The sequence below is a fragment of the Charadrius vociferus genome, unplaced genomic scaffold, assembly GCF_000708025.1.
Source record: "Charadrius vociferus isolate BGI_N301 unplaced genomic scaffold, ASM70802v2 scaffold871, whole genome shotgun sequence".
Lineage (NCBI taxonomy): Eukaryota > Metazoa > Chordata > Aves > Charadriiformes > Charadriidae > Charadrius > Charadrius vociferus.
In genome coordinates this window covers 175,866-190,263 of record NW_009646866.1, presented here as the reverse complement: position 1 = coordinate 190,263, position 14,398 = coordinate 175,866, and the positions used below count along the sequence as shown (strand labels likewise).

Here is a 14,398-nt window from a genome sequence, read left to right as displayed (position 1 = left end):
CTTTCATGTTTATAATAAACCAGATTTTTTTAGACAGCTGTTTTTCTTCAACAGTCCCATTCAAAACCTCTGATAAAATCTTCTGGAAGTGCTACGAGTCCTGAGATGAATGTCAAAATGGTTGCCAGGACCTGATATCTCCCAGCCCAAAGGATGGGCTTTGTTTTGGATCTGAGGCACAGGAACACAAGCCAGAGCCCCGATCGCTTCAAGCAGTCACAGGATATAAACTGCTGCCTGAAAGCAAGCTCCGGAGAACTTCAGTAACCTCCAGGAAAACTCTGAGGTTAGGGACACTAGTGCAGCCAAAGAAGACATGAGGAGTCTGCTGGCATTGCTGATCCTGACTCTGGCCCTGGCAGCGCTCTGCTGTTGCAAGAAAGGTAAGGAGACGTCTTCCCGGGAAGGCTCCTGGGAACGCTGCTCAACCCTGCAGCTTGACATCAGCCTCCCTTCGGTCTGGGAGAGATGCGCAGCTTCAGGGGGAGGAGGTACATCACCACTCATTGCACAACTTCAAATCTCTGTCCGAGAGAGAGAATCATGGATGAGAGAGGGCTTGGGGATAGAGAGCCTCATCTCTTGCATTTAGGTGACCTGCCAAAGGTATGCTGGGTGCTCCCTTTTGAGTAAGAGGGTTGAGGTGCAGCCACAGTTGTGTCAACCACAGGGAGAGGGATTTTTGTACCTGGCAGCCCTGGAATGCTGTAGGATTGCAGATACAGGCACTGAGTCAAGCCTACACCTGCTGAGAAATGTGGGATGTGGAGAATTTCTGGAGGGAAGACAGCTCCTATCTGTGGTTAAAAAAAAAAGGGGGAGTTGTCCCATTGAAATAAGAGCACATCCCATTTGAAGGTGATTTAGCCACGGTGACTTTATGATCAAAAGACAGTACTGTAGTGGCAGCTCTATAGTTGATGGCGAGGGAAGAGGGGAAAGATTAGAAAAACAAGTGTTTTCCCTTTACAGCAGCAAAAGGGAAGCTGAGCAGGAGAGGGCTCTGTCTTGTCTTGTGTTACCCCATTCAGACTTAAATTTCATTTAGTCCTTGTCATCAGATATGCCATGATTCAACACTGGGAAATATATTTTGTTCTGTCAGTCTCTCTCTCACTTTTTCACTCTTGAGTATATATCTGCTTTTTTTTTTTTTTTTTAGTCATTATTATTATTCCAGATTACTTAATGGTCTTGGAGTAACTTCTAAATTATTTCTTTTTAAATCCAAGGAATGTATAAATAGCTTAAAAATAGAACTGCACATAACCCTTTTCACACAAAGTTTTTGTTTATACACAGTTGTTATTTTTTTGGTCTCTGGAGTCCTCTTTCTGCCCATAAATACACTTATGCCAAATACCTGGTGAGTTGGGTGGAACTGACATTGTTGAAGAAAAATATGGTGAAATAGTGGAAGAAAAAAAGTGTAAAACAGGGCAGTGTGGGAGACCCAAGATCAGGAGACCTACTATTTATTTTAGAGGATGCTTTCCTCAGGTGTTTGCAGGGAGCATTAAGGATTAAGGATTAAGATTAGGACTGAACACAGAAATACAGTGTGTAAATTCCTTTTGGGAAGGCTGGTGAACCAGATACCTTAACCCTGAGCCACAGAGCTCTGAGAGTAGAGTTGTTCCTAATTTTTGGCCCTATTTCCCTTCCCTATTGACAGTTTGTGACTTCTCCCTAGAGTTAAGGAAACCTCTCTTTCCAAATATAGAGGAGATGCTTAGCTATCTTCAGGTTCTGTCCAAATTTGGGGTTTTGCTCAAATGGTCCCCTATCTCTAGCTGTCCCTGCTTTTAGCAAGGGCAGCGAGGGAGAAGGAGGAAGGTCTTCCTCCAGCTTCCACAGTGGTTAGATGATTATTGTGTCGTTTAATCTGGCTCAGAGGAAGTTGAAATGAAACAAATCCAGGCATAATGGGTGATTTTTGCTGTGGTGAATTTTAACACCCTAAATGATGGGTGTTAATATAACCCTTTTTTGTGAGGAGGAGTCTTTCTGGGAAAGAGGGGGAGCTGGATCCACTCAGTAGGCAGAGGGATTCAGTTAGAGTGGAGCAGAGGAGGAGGACTCACAAGTAAACTCTTCTCTGTCTGTCTCTCTTCCAGATGCCAAAGACCCCTCAGGATCTCCCAGCGCTGCTAGTGAGTATATAATTGTGACCGATGCTAAGCTCCATTCCCCTGCATCTACTTCCCTTCTTCCCTTTGATAGGTTCAAGGGATGAACAAGAATCATAGAATCATAGAATGGTTTAGGTTGGATGAGATCTTAAAGATCATCTAGTTCCAACCCCTCTGCCATGGGCAGGGACATCTCCCACTAGACCAGGTTGCTTAAAGCCCCATCCAGCCTGGCCTTGAACACCTCTAGGGATGGGGCATCTACAACTTCTCTGGGTAACCTGTTCTAGTGCCTCACCACCCTCATAGTGAAACATTTCTTCCTGACCTAAATCTATCCTCTTCCAGTTTGAAGCCATTACCCCTCATCCTATCACTACATGTCCTTGTAAAAAGTCCCCCTCCAGCTTTCTTGTAGGCCCCCTTCAGATACTGGAAGGCTGCTGTAAAGTCTCCCTGAAGTCTTCTCTTCTCCAGGCTGAACAACCCCAACTCTCTCAGCCTTTCTTCATAGGAGAGGTGCTCCACCCCTCTGATCATCTTCGTGGGCCTTCTCTGGACCCGCTCCAACAGGTCCATGTCCTTCTTGTGCTCTTGCTGCTCCCTTTTTGCTCCCTCAGCACTGCGGTCCCTGAGGTGCAGGAGCACCTGCAGGGAACAGAAAGGATGCCTTTCACAGACGTGGGAGCAGGAGACACCAGGGAGGTCAGCCCCCCTGCACTGGCCTGCATCTCCACAAGGCTTGAGCAGCCCCCAGGCAAGACGTGGGTCCTGCAGGTTGTTATCAGCTGGATGTATCTGCCCTCTGTGAAACAGGGTAATGTGAGTGGAGGAACACAACCTGTGTCCCAGCTTCTCTGAGCTGGCCTCAGGGACCTATCCAGAGTGACTGCTGTGCCCCAAGACTGTTAAGAGAGCAGAACTTGCCCCAGGGCCTCCAGGCACTGGTCCTTTGGATTTGCTGAGAAGGCAGTCTGGTGTGCAGGATCACAGAGCAGAAAGGTTTGGTGCCACACAGCAACAAGCTGTGACATCTCTTCCAAATTCCACAAGCTGGAGAGCTTGAAAGCAAGTGCCTTCCTCGGCTGCTCCTGAGGGCTGCAGTCCCTCCTCTGTCAGGGAGCCTGGGACATGGGGATTTGCATACCTTGGGATGTCCACAGCTTTTGCAGCAAGCTGATCCTGGCAGAAATCTGTGTGGAAAATCCCCCTCGTTCTTCCCTGTCTCTCCTTTCTCACACCTTAAAGGATAACATTGCTGCTGGGGCGCATGAAAGCTGGTATTTCTCCAGTGAGCCAATGCAAACAGATTGGGAAAGAGAAAAAAAAATCCAGAGAGTGTTCAGGGAAAGGTGGTGATTTCTGACAGCTTATTAATTGGCAGTTTCTGTGTAGTCGGTATTTTTGATCCAGACTAAACCCCAGCTTGCTAGAGAGGGAGCACCTCTGACCTGCCAGACAGAAACACGGTCAAACACCCCACAATGATGAGGAAAGGCCACAAATGCCACCGTCTCCCCACAGACAGAGGTCTTAGAAACTGTGTTCCCCCAGTGACAGCGCCAGTTTGCCGGTTTCTCTGCTGAAACATGTATTGGTGCACAGCTCCCTGTGTTGCTGCTGTGCTGGCATCTGTGCCCACCTCTGCTGGTGCTCCCATGAAGCGAGGCTGCTCTGGGCTGTGCTGAGCACTGGTTGGGACTGGGGGGGCAAAATGGCCCTACCTTCTATTTGTGGTGTGCTCCACAGCACCCTGGTGTTTGCACAACCACAAATTCAAGGGAACAAATAAGCAACTCCGTTGACACAGTGCATTAGTGGAGACCAGTGGCTACTGCTGTCATGGCAGAAGGACCCGCCATGTTCTCTAGGTGCCTGAACACCAGGACCTTTGCACCTACTGGGTGTATTTCTCCCTGGGCACTGTTTACTCTCATTATTTTACACCCTTCATCTTTCATAGAACTCTGCACATGTGAGCATTGGTATTTCCATGTGCCGCCTGTTCCTTATGGCTCATTACAGGCATTTTTAAGGCCTGGTGGCTGGTAGCACACATCACTCAGTCTGAGTCAAAATATAGAAAGGAAACTAAGACCCTGAAGTTAAGTGGACTAGGGAGAGAGTGTGCCATTCGCTTCGTTTTCTCCTTACTCATATTTTATGCTGTCAGGACTTTGCCTCTGCACATTTGCTGTGGACTCAGATCATGCTGTGAGATAAGGAAATTGAGTTTATGACAGAAAAGGCACTTGTTCCATGTAGATGCGGAGGTTGGAGTGGGGAGGGAGCCCAGCTGCTGGGCTTTGAGTGCACAGTGGGGTGGGGAGAGATGAACGGGCAATTAGGACAGTTCGTGGCAGTCATCTGCTTGTGAAGAGAGTAGACTGTCCATTTTCAGAGGTTAGGCTGGTCTCTGTTTTTCATAGACCATGGCCCTGCATCTCTAACCTGCTGTGTTCTCTCTGTAGGCATCAAAATTAAAAAGGAAGTTGCCAATGCCTTTATGAAGAGGCAGAAGAGATCTACCTTGTATGAACGGTAACAACTCACAAGTCAGGCTGTGAGCTGGACTCTGGACCTGTTCTGTATAGTGGGTGGGACGGCAACAGGACTTGTCGTACATCTATGTTATAACCTTCATGTGTTGAAGCAAAAAGGCTGTAGGAGACATTTATTGATAGATAAATGGTTCTTTTTTCATCCTTCTGAGAACTCATAGCTGGACTCTGATATTCCTCCCAGGGAAGAAGACAGTACTAGCTGTCTGGCCTAGCCATGGGGATAGCAGGGTACAAGTTAGAAGCTGTTCTAACCTAGAGGGTCATCAGAGCTGGTTTCCAGGATGATGAGCATCACGGAGTCTTGGTCATTGCCTCTATCTCCCTACCAAGGAAGCAGAGCTCTGTTGCAGGGATGAGGTTAGATCAGAATAGTTGTTCTTTCTGAAGCTGTAGATCCTACATACCTTTGTGTGGAAATCCTAGGCAGAAAGATTTGGAGAAATTCTAGGTGTAAACATTTGGAGAAAATCGAGGTCACACAAAAATGTTCTTCACGAATTTCCTGGAACAGATTGTTAAGCCACTCTTTCATGTAGGCCTGGGCAAAAAGAATTTTTATTCAATCCATCTTTGGACTGGAAGGACAATACTGTTTTTAGATAATAGAAGATTGGGATGCCCCATCTGTAGAGGAGACGATCAGAGTATTTTAGCAGAGGAACTGGCTGTTGTTGAAACCTGAAGTGATTAAAAACAAGATGAAAAACAGTAGCAGCAAATCTGTTGTCTGTACTGACTACCCCCTTACAGGTGGGACATTGTGAAAGCAGCGTCTGCTATAAACAGTAATCAGGAAGGACTGAGGCAGGCAAACAGTCTGGTGCATTATTGATCATGAAGTAAAGTTAGTCTAGAATTATGGATACAACAAATGGAATTCAAGGGTGCTGCAGTGTATTTCCAATACAGAAATAAAGTAATGAGATTCTGGTGGGACTCCTGCAGCGGTGTGTAGTCTTCAGGAAAGGTTAACCAAACCTAGAAGAGGAGTTGAGAAGGGCATCCAGAGTGTATAGCTGAGACCAGGACATTTGGACTTGCTTAGCCTGGTGAAACAAATCTGAGTGGGAATAGTATTGTTGTCAACAACAGAAATGAGGATGATGAGAATAAACTGCTTAAGCTAAAGGAAAATAGTGGCTAGCAGGAAAGTGAGCAGAAACTGGGTGCAAATAAAGGTAAGCAGGAAATAATAAAATAAACATATAATAAATTAAATAATAACAAAAAAAAAAAAAAAAGAAAAAGATTCCTGCATAGTTGGGAAATGGAGTTGGGGACAGAAAAAACCCCTAACTGCTTCTGTGGTCTCCTTTGCTGGAAAAACCTCAAGAGCAATTGCTTTAAGTTGGGTTCAATTCCAACTTTTCCTAACATTAATCAATTATCCCATCCCCATGTTTAACTCACCATGAGAAGTCCCCTGTTGGGGCACCCTGGGGAAGCACTCTTCTCATGTCAGTGTCTGGGGTGGGAAACCTCTCCAACCGCATCAACTGATTCTGCAGAATGGCATCTCTCTCTTTGTCTACTCCAGGTACTATGAATATTACAAAAATCCAATGGAGCAGATGCATGAGCGTTGTGAAAACTACCCCCCCTGTGATTATCTCTCTGACCAAATAGGATTTGCCATGGCCTACAACCGTTTCTTCGGGAGATACTAAGGATGGGATGGTCACTTTGCTCATTTTGCTTGGGACTACTCTGAACCCTACAGGAGAATGAAGATTGTGGATGGGAACAAGGGAAGAAAAACAGCTAAACTAGGGCCTTTTTCAGTAGTCTCCCTAACCAGCTAGAACAACAAGGCAATAATTATTCCACTTGTTTAGCTTTCATTAACTTTCTTCCTTTCATAAAAAAATGTTTCTCTTCAGTTGTCTTCTGTGGTATTTTGAGCTTCACCAGGAATGATTGAGAAGACCTCCTTCTATTTGAATCCCCATGTTGCACTAGGTGAAAAAACAGTGGTTCCACTCAAGAAAATCAATGTAGGCCTTAGAAACATAACAAGACCTTTTGTCCAAATGCAGGAGGATTAAAGGATAATGTCACAATGTATGTAAATGTGACGGATCTGATCCTGGGATACTCACTGGGAAGAAAGTGGAACAGCTGCCTTCTGGTACAATGACTGGGAAGACTCAGTATTTTTAGGTGGAATAATCACCGTAAACATGTGCCAATGCAGGATCATTTTGTAAGGACAGAAGTGTGGAAATACTACCACACAGCCAGAAATCCAGTTCCCCTGCACTCTTCTGATTCTTCTGTCACAAAATTTGCCTGTATATCAATAACAGATAAATCCCCGAAGGTGCGTTTTAGGAGTCCTTTTAGATGAGCCCTCACGTTTGTATGGTGCATTCAGTGACTGTCTGTAAAAAGGAACTTGGAAATCTCTTATTGTTTTTGTTACAATTGGTTTCTGGTGAAACTGAATATACCCAAGCAGAACAAAACCCCAATCTGTTCCTCTCTAATGCTTTAGCATTTATGCTTGAAAATAAAAGTGTCTAAAATGCTCCAAAAAAAGCAAACAAACAACAAAAAAGCAATAAACTTTGTGAAATAAACAAAAAGAAAATCGGTTCAAAGATGGATTGAAGTTGGGTCAGCATTTGGTTTATTCAAGGCAGCTTGTATCTCTCTGATATATATATACACAAAATATATATGTGTCTATTTCTATACATATCCTCTTCTGCACCGCTTCATTCTGTCCCCCTGTATGAATATTATACCTTAGCAACTTTCTGCACAGCCTCCTTTGATGTGCTTTGTCAGCTTTCCTTCCCTGAGAGGTAGATGGCAGATCCCATTTCCAAGGTCAGAGACTGCTGAGCCTCAGGAGACTGAGAAAGACTGAATCTGGTTGTGTGTAAGCTAGTGCAGCCAACCTTGGCTGCTGATTGCAATAAATACCGCTTATATAAAGCAGGTTGGTGTGCTGCTTCTCTCTGTTCCTCTGTACAACGTTTATCTGCAGTTGAAGAGATGCCTGGAAGGTAAAGCCTGCTTCTGTGAACCGTGAGGAGCAGGATCCAGGTGCACGAGGCTTCTTTCTCCCCTCCTGTGCCGCAGTGTGAATCAGAACTGACTATACTTAAATCCAGGTCACGATCCCAGTACACGGTGACAGTGCGGGAGAGGAGGGCCAGGCTTGTCCTGATTCACCATCTACTGAGTTCAGCATTTCTCTGAAAGACCTTGCCCTGAAGTAAGGACATGGGATAAGTCCACAAAGACGGCTGCCAGCATGAGTGTGAGCATCTCTTGTTTGGCAAACTGCTATGACTTGCACTGGTTATGCTGACCTTGGCCAAGGAGAAGACAGTTAATAAGCACCTCTGCTTGTCTTGGTCAAACACCTGGGACCGGTTCCCCTATTGGCATAAACTGACAGGGCTTCACTGCTCACATTGACACTCTCCTCTGAAGACCATCTAGTAAAAATGAACAAAGTGCTCACTGAAAGCAGTGAAAATTTTGCTGGGGAAAAATACTGGAGAGATTAGTGAAATCCTAATATCTGCTGTACTAACAAGTTAGGGGGTTTGCTCTTGTATGGTTTTATTTGCTAAAAAAGAAAATCAAGCTTCCTGTCTACATTTGCATGTTTCTGTTACTTTTGCACTTTCTTCTCCCTTTCAGTAAATATTTGTCCTGGGAAGTGTCACACAAAGGCCTTGATCATGTCATCTGCCCTGTGTCACCAGTTCTTCATAAGAGCTGAAGTCATTATGGCCTTTGGGGATCCGAGTGCACAAATCAGATTAAAAATTTACTGCTGGACCGAAGGAGCTCAATTTTCACCTGATCAATGCAGCTTTAAGTACCATTATAGTTCCTCTGCTGCCATCTTATGGGCATTGTATTTATCGCCATGCGATAAACAGTAGGCTATGTTGCATTAGAAGCGTTTGACAACGTAAATTCAGTGGGCTTTCTTCCTCATTCACCTCATACTGCAACATATGCTAAGAGGCCAGAGGGGAAAAGTAGGGACATAATCTGCAGATGGATTATATACAGCTGAACTGACTTTCTAGTGGGGCTGTTTATCCTGATTGTCAAGTTCCTGCTGGAGCCTGCCACAGTTTAGCTCCTTTGTATCTCTACATGAATAGAAGAGGAGAGGCCTTTGAATAAATTCACAACCTCTTCTCTGGACTCACTTTTAGCAGTCGAAAGACAGCCCAAGACGATAGAGCAATTCCAAGAAGGAGAAGTAGATAGGCTGCATTTATCAGTTTGCATCATCCTTCATGTCATCATCTCGTATCACCAGTGGCTGCAGATACTGTCAGCAGCATCAGCTGGTGCAGTGTTATAGATCACTTTGAAAGGAACGCAGTATGAGACCTTTACGTCATCTCTCACCCTGTTTCAGCAATCTTCAGCAAATGCTTTCTGTCCACAGAACCCAAGCAGTTGCACAAACATGCCTTTTCCCAGGGAATCACACCATGACTGCAAGTGCCCCTCTCCCTGAGCCTATCACTAACAGGCAATGGAAAATGGACTTCACTTCTCTGTAGTCAGAACGAAGCCCTGACACCTCCTCTTGATTCTTTTTCCATGCAGAAAAGTTGTCAGAGGCCATGGGGGGCTTCGCAGGTGAGTAACTTACTGCCCTTTATTGGGATGGGTGACTGGAAAGCAGCTACGAGGGATTAGTCTCAGTATAGAAGCTGTATTTACACATTCAGTCTGTGTGTTTTTAATGTAAACAGTTCAACAAGGTGCCACTCTGCAGTGGTGTATGGGTAGGATCGTCCGCACACTATTAGAAACCAGGAGGAGCTAAGGAGAAGATGGACAGTTACGTTATCTCGGCTTCCAGATGGGATCCCAACCTACCCTGCATTTCTGTGTTGGTTTTATCAGAGCTCTGCACTTCTTTAAAAGGGCTTTTTAAGCTCTTAACCAAGGAGTGCTCTCCACCTCATCCTGACGCATCACTCCTCAGGAGAGAACTGCCTCAGACTTCTCCAAGCTGGAGTTTTCCTCCTTTTTGCAAGAACAAGAACACCAAATACCTTGGAAATAAGAAAATTGCCAAGGTAAAGGACATCTACACCAGATGGAGTTGGTGCAACCAGATCCTACCTTATGGATTGTGGGCACACTTCTATCAGTAAATTGCCTGTTTGGTTTGATTAATGACTTCTGAATTGCTGTAAGAATCTGGTGACTCTTTAGTTGAGGAATTGTCACCAAAACCTGAGTGCAAATTACAAACTGCAGAATTTTCCAGTTGAAGAAAAAAGGGAAAGAAACGAAGAAACTGATGTAAATGATAGCTACTTGAGCTCAATGTTCTTTAGAGTGCGTTGGGTGGACTCTAGGATGCCAGCGCTGCTGGCCAGCCTTCTGTTGCTGATCTCCTTGCAAAGGCTGGTAAGAGGGGGTAAACATTCTTATTTATTTGAAATGGTGAAATTGCTCATTCCACTGAAAGAACTCTTTTTTTTTTTTTTTTTCATCTGAAACACGTTCTTTAAGGAGCTTTGGATTCAGCTTAAACTCTTCTGCTTTCAATTACTGTGTTTTCTTACCTGTCCTAATTTCTTTTAAGTACTTGGTTGGAAATTTCTTCTTGTTTGGAGCCAGATGGTTTCCCAGGTTGTGTCTGTGAGTAGATCTCATGTTCCTCTCCTTTTCCAGCCTGTCTCAGTCGAGGGTCTGACAAAAGCAATGTGTTGTTGGATGGGACAGTGACAATATTGCCCTATTCCTTGTGACTGCGTGTCATGGCCTTTTAGCTTTCTGTTAAAGCAATTACGGTATCATGGAGAAATAAACTGAATCCCTATATAGTTTATGGGCCAGTATAACTTCTGAGGATAAGAAAGGTATCAATTTGGTTATGTGTCTAGGATGAATAGATGAGATGAAGCGAAGATCTACTTGTAGAACTCAACTGTCAACTGACTACAGCACTTGACTAGTCTACTAGGAGATCAAAAAGCAAAAAGAACAATTCATAACTCACATAATTTCTTAGGTCTTATTACATAAGGTTTTTATTAATTAGAAATGCTAGAAACAGATAATTACTGTGCCGTTTCATAGACAGGATATAGTAGAGGTCATTTTCCTGTTATAGCATCCAGTTGTATAAATCCTTATATGTTTAATTTTTATTTACATTACAGGTCCAGCTGGGCTCTCTAAGACAAACTAGATGAATAAAAGTTTTGGTACAGTGCTACTATATTTTCCTTTAATAAACATCATGCACTAGAACCAAAAGGTGTCTGAGGGGTATTACAAGACAGGAAGAAGAAATTCACCTCTGAGATGTGTTCAGGCTGCACTGCCCCAAGCACATTATTTTGCTTATTCTTTCCCTCTTCAAAACCACTTACTAATTATGAGCAGAATATTGAAATAAATGGACCATGAGTCTGTTCTACAGGCTCTATACCCTTGTCCTCCGAAGGGCAAACTCTCCTGCAGTTTTTAATGCCACTGATCCACATAAAATAAGAACTGTGGCATCATGGCTGCCATTTGCCTGTGGTGGGGACTGGACAATAACCTGAGGTTGCTCAGGAATTGCTTGTCAAAGAAGCCTACCTGCTGTGCTTGCTCTGCCAATAATGATGAAGGAGCAAGAAGAGGGTAGCGAAAAACCTGGCTTGCATCCACAGACATACACAAAAAGTTCACACTTCTGATGCTAATCTTCATTTGCTTTTATGTTGCAGGCTGCGTCCCAACTCATGATGGATATGGCTCTGCATTCCTTTGATGACCAGTATCTGGGGTGCAGAGAACAGGTAATGGAAGAATTGGAGCGGGGAGACTATTTCCAAAAGGAGATAGCTGTTAACAAGGACTATTTGAGTCTCTGGAAGAAGGCTCAGGAGGCATTGTTAAAGAGCCCTGTAGGTCTCCTGAGAGAGATGCATGAAAGCCATGCCATAGTCCTCATGGCTTACACCATGAACTCTTCCCTGCACTCGCAGCTGAACTGGGCCACATCTACAGCAGGAAGCTCTCCAGAGCACTACAGACACAACTTCACCTTCAAATATTTTCATTTCTACCTAACCACTGCTATCCAGATAATGAAGCAATGGCAGAGCAACAAGGAGAGCATGGGAAAACATAAGTGCTACCGGGTGCACAGGGGTGTCAAAGACTTATATATAGAGGCCGTGGTAGGGAGCAGGGTACGATTTGGCCGTTTCACCTCCACCTCCCGCCTCTGGAATGAAGCCCAGAAGTTTGGGAATGAAACTTTGTTCACAGTGACCACTTGCCTGGGAGCAGCTGTGCAAGGCTTTTCTTACTACATATCTGAGAAGGAAGTCCTCATTCCCCCTTACGAGATATTCCTTGTCAAAAGCTTCCTTCGGACACAGCATGGTAACCGGCTGCATCTGCACTCTGTGGGGAACTACAGCAAGTACCGCTGCCAGCTCGTGGAAGGTATTGTATATAGGCCTTCATGCAGTGGGGGAACAGGACAGTCCGGTCTCAAGTACTCCAAGTAGCCCTCACCAGCTGCACCTACATGGGGCCACACTGAAGGCCAAATCTGTAGCTTGCCCGCTGTGTTTGCCTACAAGATCCATATGATCCAGTTTTCATCTGGTTGTTGTGAAACCTGGGAGTAGCTCACAGCTCACTAGAGATGAACCCAACTGATACACAGCAGGTCTTGGGGTTCTCTGCAGCCTCCATTTATTCCATCTGCCATTGCAAGGATGTCGTAGGACACAAGTATTTGGGTCCCCACCATTCCTACTGCATTGCCCATCATTCCTACTGCAACTCCAACTGAGGGTTGCAGGCAGCTTGAATTCAGATTGGTGGCTTGCAAAGCTGCTACACTTCAAGCCTCCAGGCAAAAATATTGCTGCTTAGTCGTGTTCTCTCTCCTGGGGCAGAAAGGAGGAAAGGTATCCTTTGGCAAAGCACACACTGTGAGTATCATGGCTACAGAAGTAACTGTTCTGTGCTGGAAGACCTCACTGGGCCTGTTCCGCAGCCCTGTCCTTCTGGGACTCCACCACCAATACTGGACTCTTGCTTTTGTCTCTCTGAGCAATAGTGTGTCAGTGTAACCTTTGAGCACAAAATAATCATTCAGGCATGAGAGTCTGTGCCTGGACCTAAGCCAAAGTATTGGGTAGACTAGGGGAACTGGCTCATCTGGGCAAAGGCTGTGTTAGCAAGTGCAGGAAGCTTTGGGTGGCCAAAAGAGCTCTAAATGACTGCTCTCCTCCTTCTTTCAGCTTCAAGAAGCAAGAACAGTGGTTCCAATGCCCTCGCCTCTGCTGTTCTTCCTAGCATAGTTGGAGTTTTCTTGTGCTTGGCCCACAACAACTGATTCTCTGGCTGCATCCAGATATATACACTTGAATAGTGGGCAAGAAGAATTCACAAGAAAACAGTATCTGGAGTTCTTTTTGTTACAGAAGGTTCAATCCTCCCTCTGCTTTCAGCTGCAGCTCTCCAGCCAAGACTGGAGTATCCAGCCTAGTTCAACAAAACAGACATTCCCATTCAGATAGGAGGGCAGTTATCTGTGGCCTTTCTGAAGACTAGGGCAGGGACTCAGCAGCGTAGCATCACAAGACTTCTCAGGCCTGTCTTCAGCTTTCATGTTTGACTTTAGCAATTCTTTTGAAAAACTCAGGCAGATGCTGTATTCATTACAGTTCTCCAGTGGCTGGTGAATACACACCGGTTATTTCATGCTGAAATGAAGGACAGCCTGTGGAACCCACCGCTGTCTTCACAGTTGTTGGATGTGACTGAAATTCATTTACATGCCTTTCCACTTTTCTGGTCTGCAATGTCTAATGCTGGAGGTTGAATCAACATCACAAATTTGCATTGGAGCTTCCATTTTAACTATAGACTCCTCTCACTTTTATGTGTTCATTCAGCTCTTGAGGAGCTTTAGACACTCAAGCCAGAACAGCTATGAAGTTGTCCCATTTACAAAAAAATAACAGTGTGGAAATAATAAGAAACATTTTCTGCCCACAATCCTGTGGCAAGTAATGTAGAACTTAGACATATCAGAAATATTAGCATTAGAAATGTAAGCCCTTAAGGAATTTGGATGTCTTCAGGTTTTAGCAGATTAAATGAAGGAGTTTGAGGCTCAGCATCCTGTGTATCAGATTTAGGTGTCTGTAATGGCAGGGGCCATCATCTAATCATCCAAAACCGAAGTAATATGTTCTGTGAAACACAACTACTGCCCCTGAAATCCTGAGACATACTTGTCCAGGCAGCTAAACCAGATTTAGTACAATACTATTTTGCTATTAGCTTGTTTTCTATCTATATTTCATATTACTTTCTTGGTGCTCTTGGTTTACCAGTGATTTCAAATATAAGCTGTCAGAACTTGATTTTCACCCCTAAATGCTCACACATACTAAGCACAGATTTCAAAAAAGAATGAAAAGATTAGAAGCAGCTGCTGCAGATACTGCTTGTATGTGTTCAAACATGCTTAAACTCTTTCCTATGTGAAAATTACAGGAATCAAGATGGATTTCTGATATAACAGCACATTTATGTCTCTTACTGCTTATCTGTTATTGCTAGGATGCAGGCTTCAACCATTTTAACAAAGGTTTGTAATCCTTCACAAGGTGGCTTCAGCACCCTGAAAACCTCCTCTAAGCAGTCAGCTGCTATTTTCTGGCTTTTCTTTATGGACCT

The 14,398-nt window shown here is 44.4% G+C and overlaps 2 protein-coding genes across 2 annotated transcripts; both read left to right on the top strand.

Moving 5' to 3' along the window:
* Positions 1 to 316: 316 nt before the first annotated feature.
* On the top strand, positions 317 to 6,363 carry LOC104294739 (osteocalcin-like). The gene is made up of 4 exons (XM_009894382.1): positions 317 to 383; positions 2,118 to 2,153; positions 4,604 to 4,673; positions 6,234 to 6,363. The coding sequence occupies exons 1-4, from the start codon at positions 317 to 319 to the stop codon at positions 6,361 to 6,363; spliced, it is 303 nt and encodes a 100-aa protein (XP_009892684.1).
* A 3,648-nt stretch (positions 6,364 to 10,011) lies between these two features.
* ART4 (ADP-ribosyltransferase 4 (Dombrock blood group)) lies at positions 10,012 to 13,046 on the top strand. Its single transcript, XM_009894381.1, has 3 exons — positions 10,012 to 10,102; positions 11,416 to 12,142; positions 12,952 to 13,046. Exons 1-3 carry the CDS (start codon positions 10,019 to 10,021, stop codon positions 13,044 to 13,046), a joined length of 906 nt encoding a protein of 301 aa, XP_009892683.1. The 5' UTR covers positions 10,012 to 10,018.
* The last annotated feature ends 1,352 nt before the right edge of the window (positions 13,047 to 14,398 follow it).

Bases quoted from the DNA above. Each gene is read 5' to 3' on its own strand.
- LOC104294739 (XM_009894382.1), top strand. From the start codon at position 317: ATGAGGAGTCTGCTGGCATTGCTGATCCTGACTCTGGCCCTGGCAGCG. The intron at 384-2,117 runs GTAAGGAGACGT...TCTCTCTTCCAG, and splicing joins GCTCTGCTGTTGCAAGAAAG to ATGCCAAAGACCCCTCAGGA. The intron at 2,154-4,603 runs GTGAGTATATAA...TTCTCTCTGTAG, and splicing joins AGGATCTCCCAGCGCTGCTA to GCATCAAAATTAAAAAGGAA.
- ART4 (XM_009894381.1), top strand. From the start codon at position 10,019: ATGTTCTTTAGAGTGCGTTGGGTGGACTCTAGGATGCCAGCGCTGCTG. The intron at 10,103-11,415 runs GTAAGAGGGGGT...TTTATGTTGCAG, and splicing joins TGATCTCCTTGCAAAGGCTG to GCTGCGTCCCAACTCATGAT. The intron at 12,143-12,951 runs GTATTGTATATA...TCCTTCTTTCAG, and splicing joins CCGCTGCCAGCTCGTGGAAG to CTTCAAGAAGCAAGAACAGT.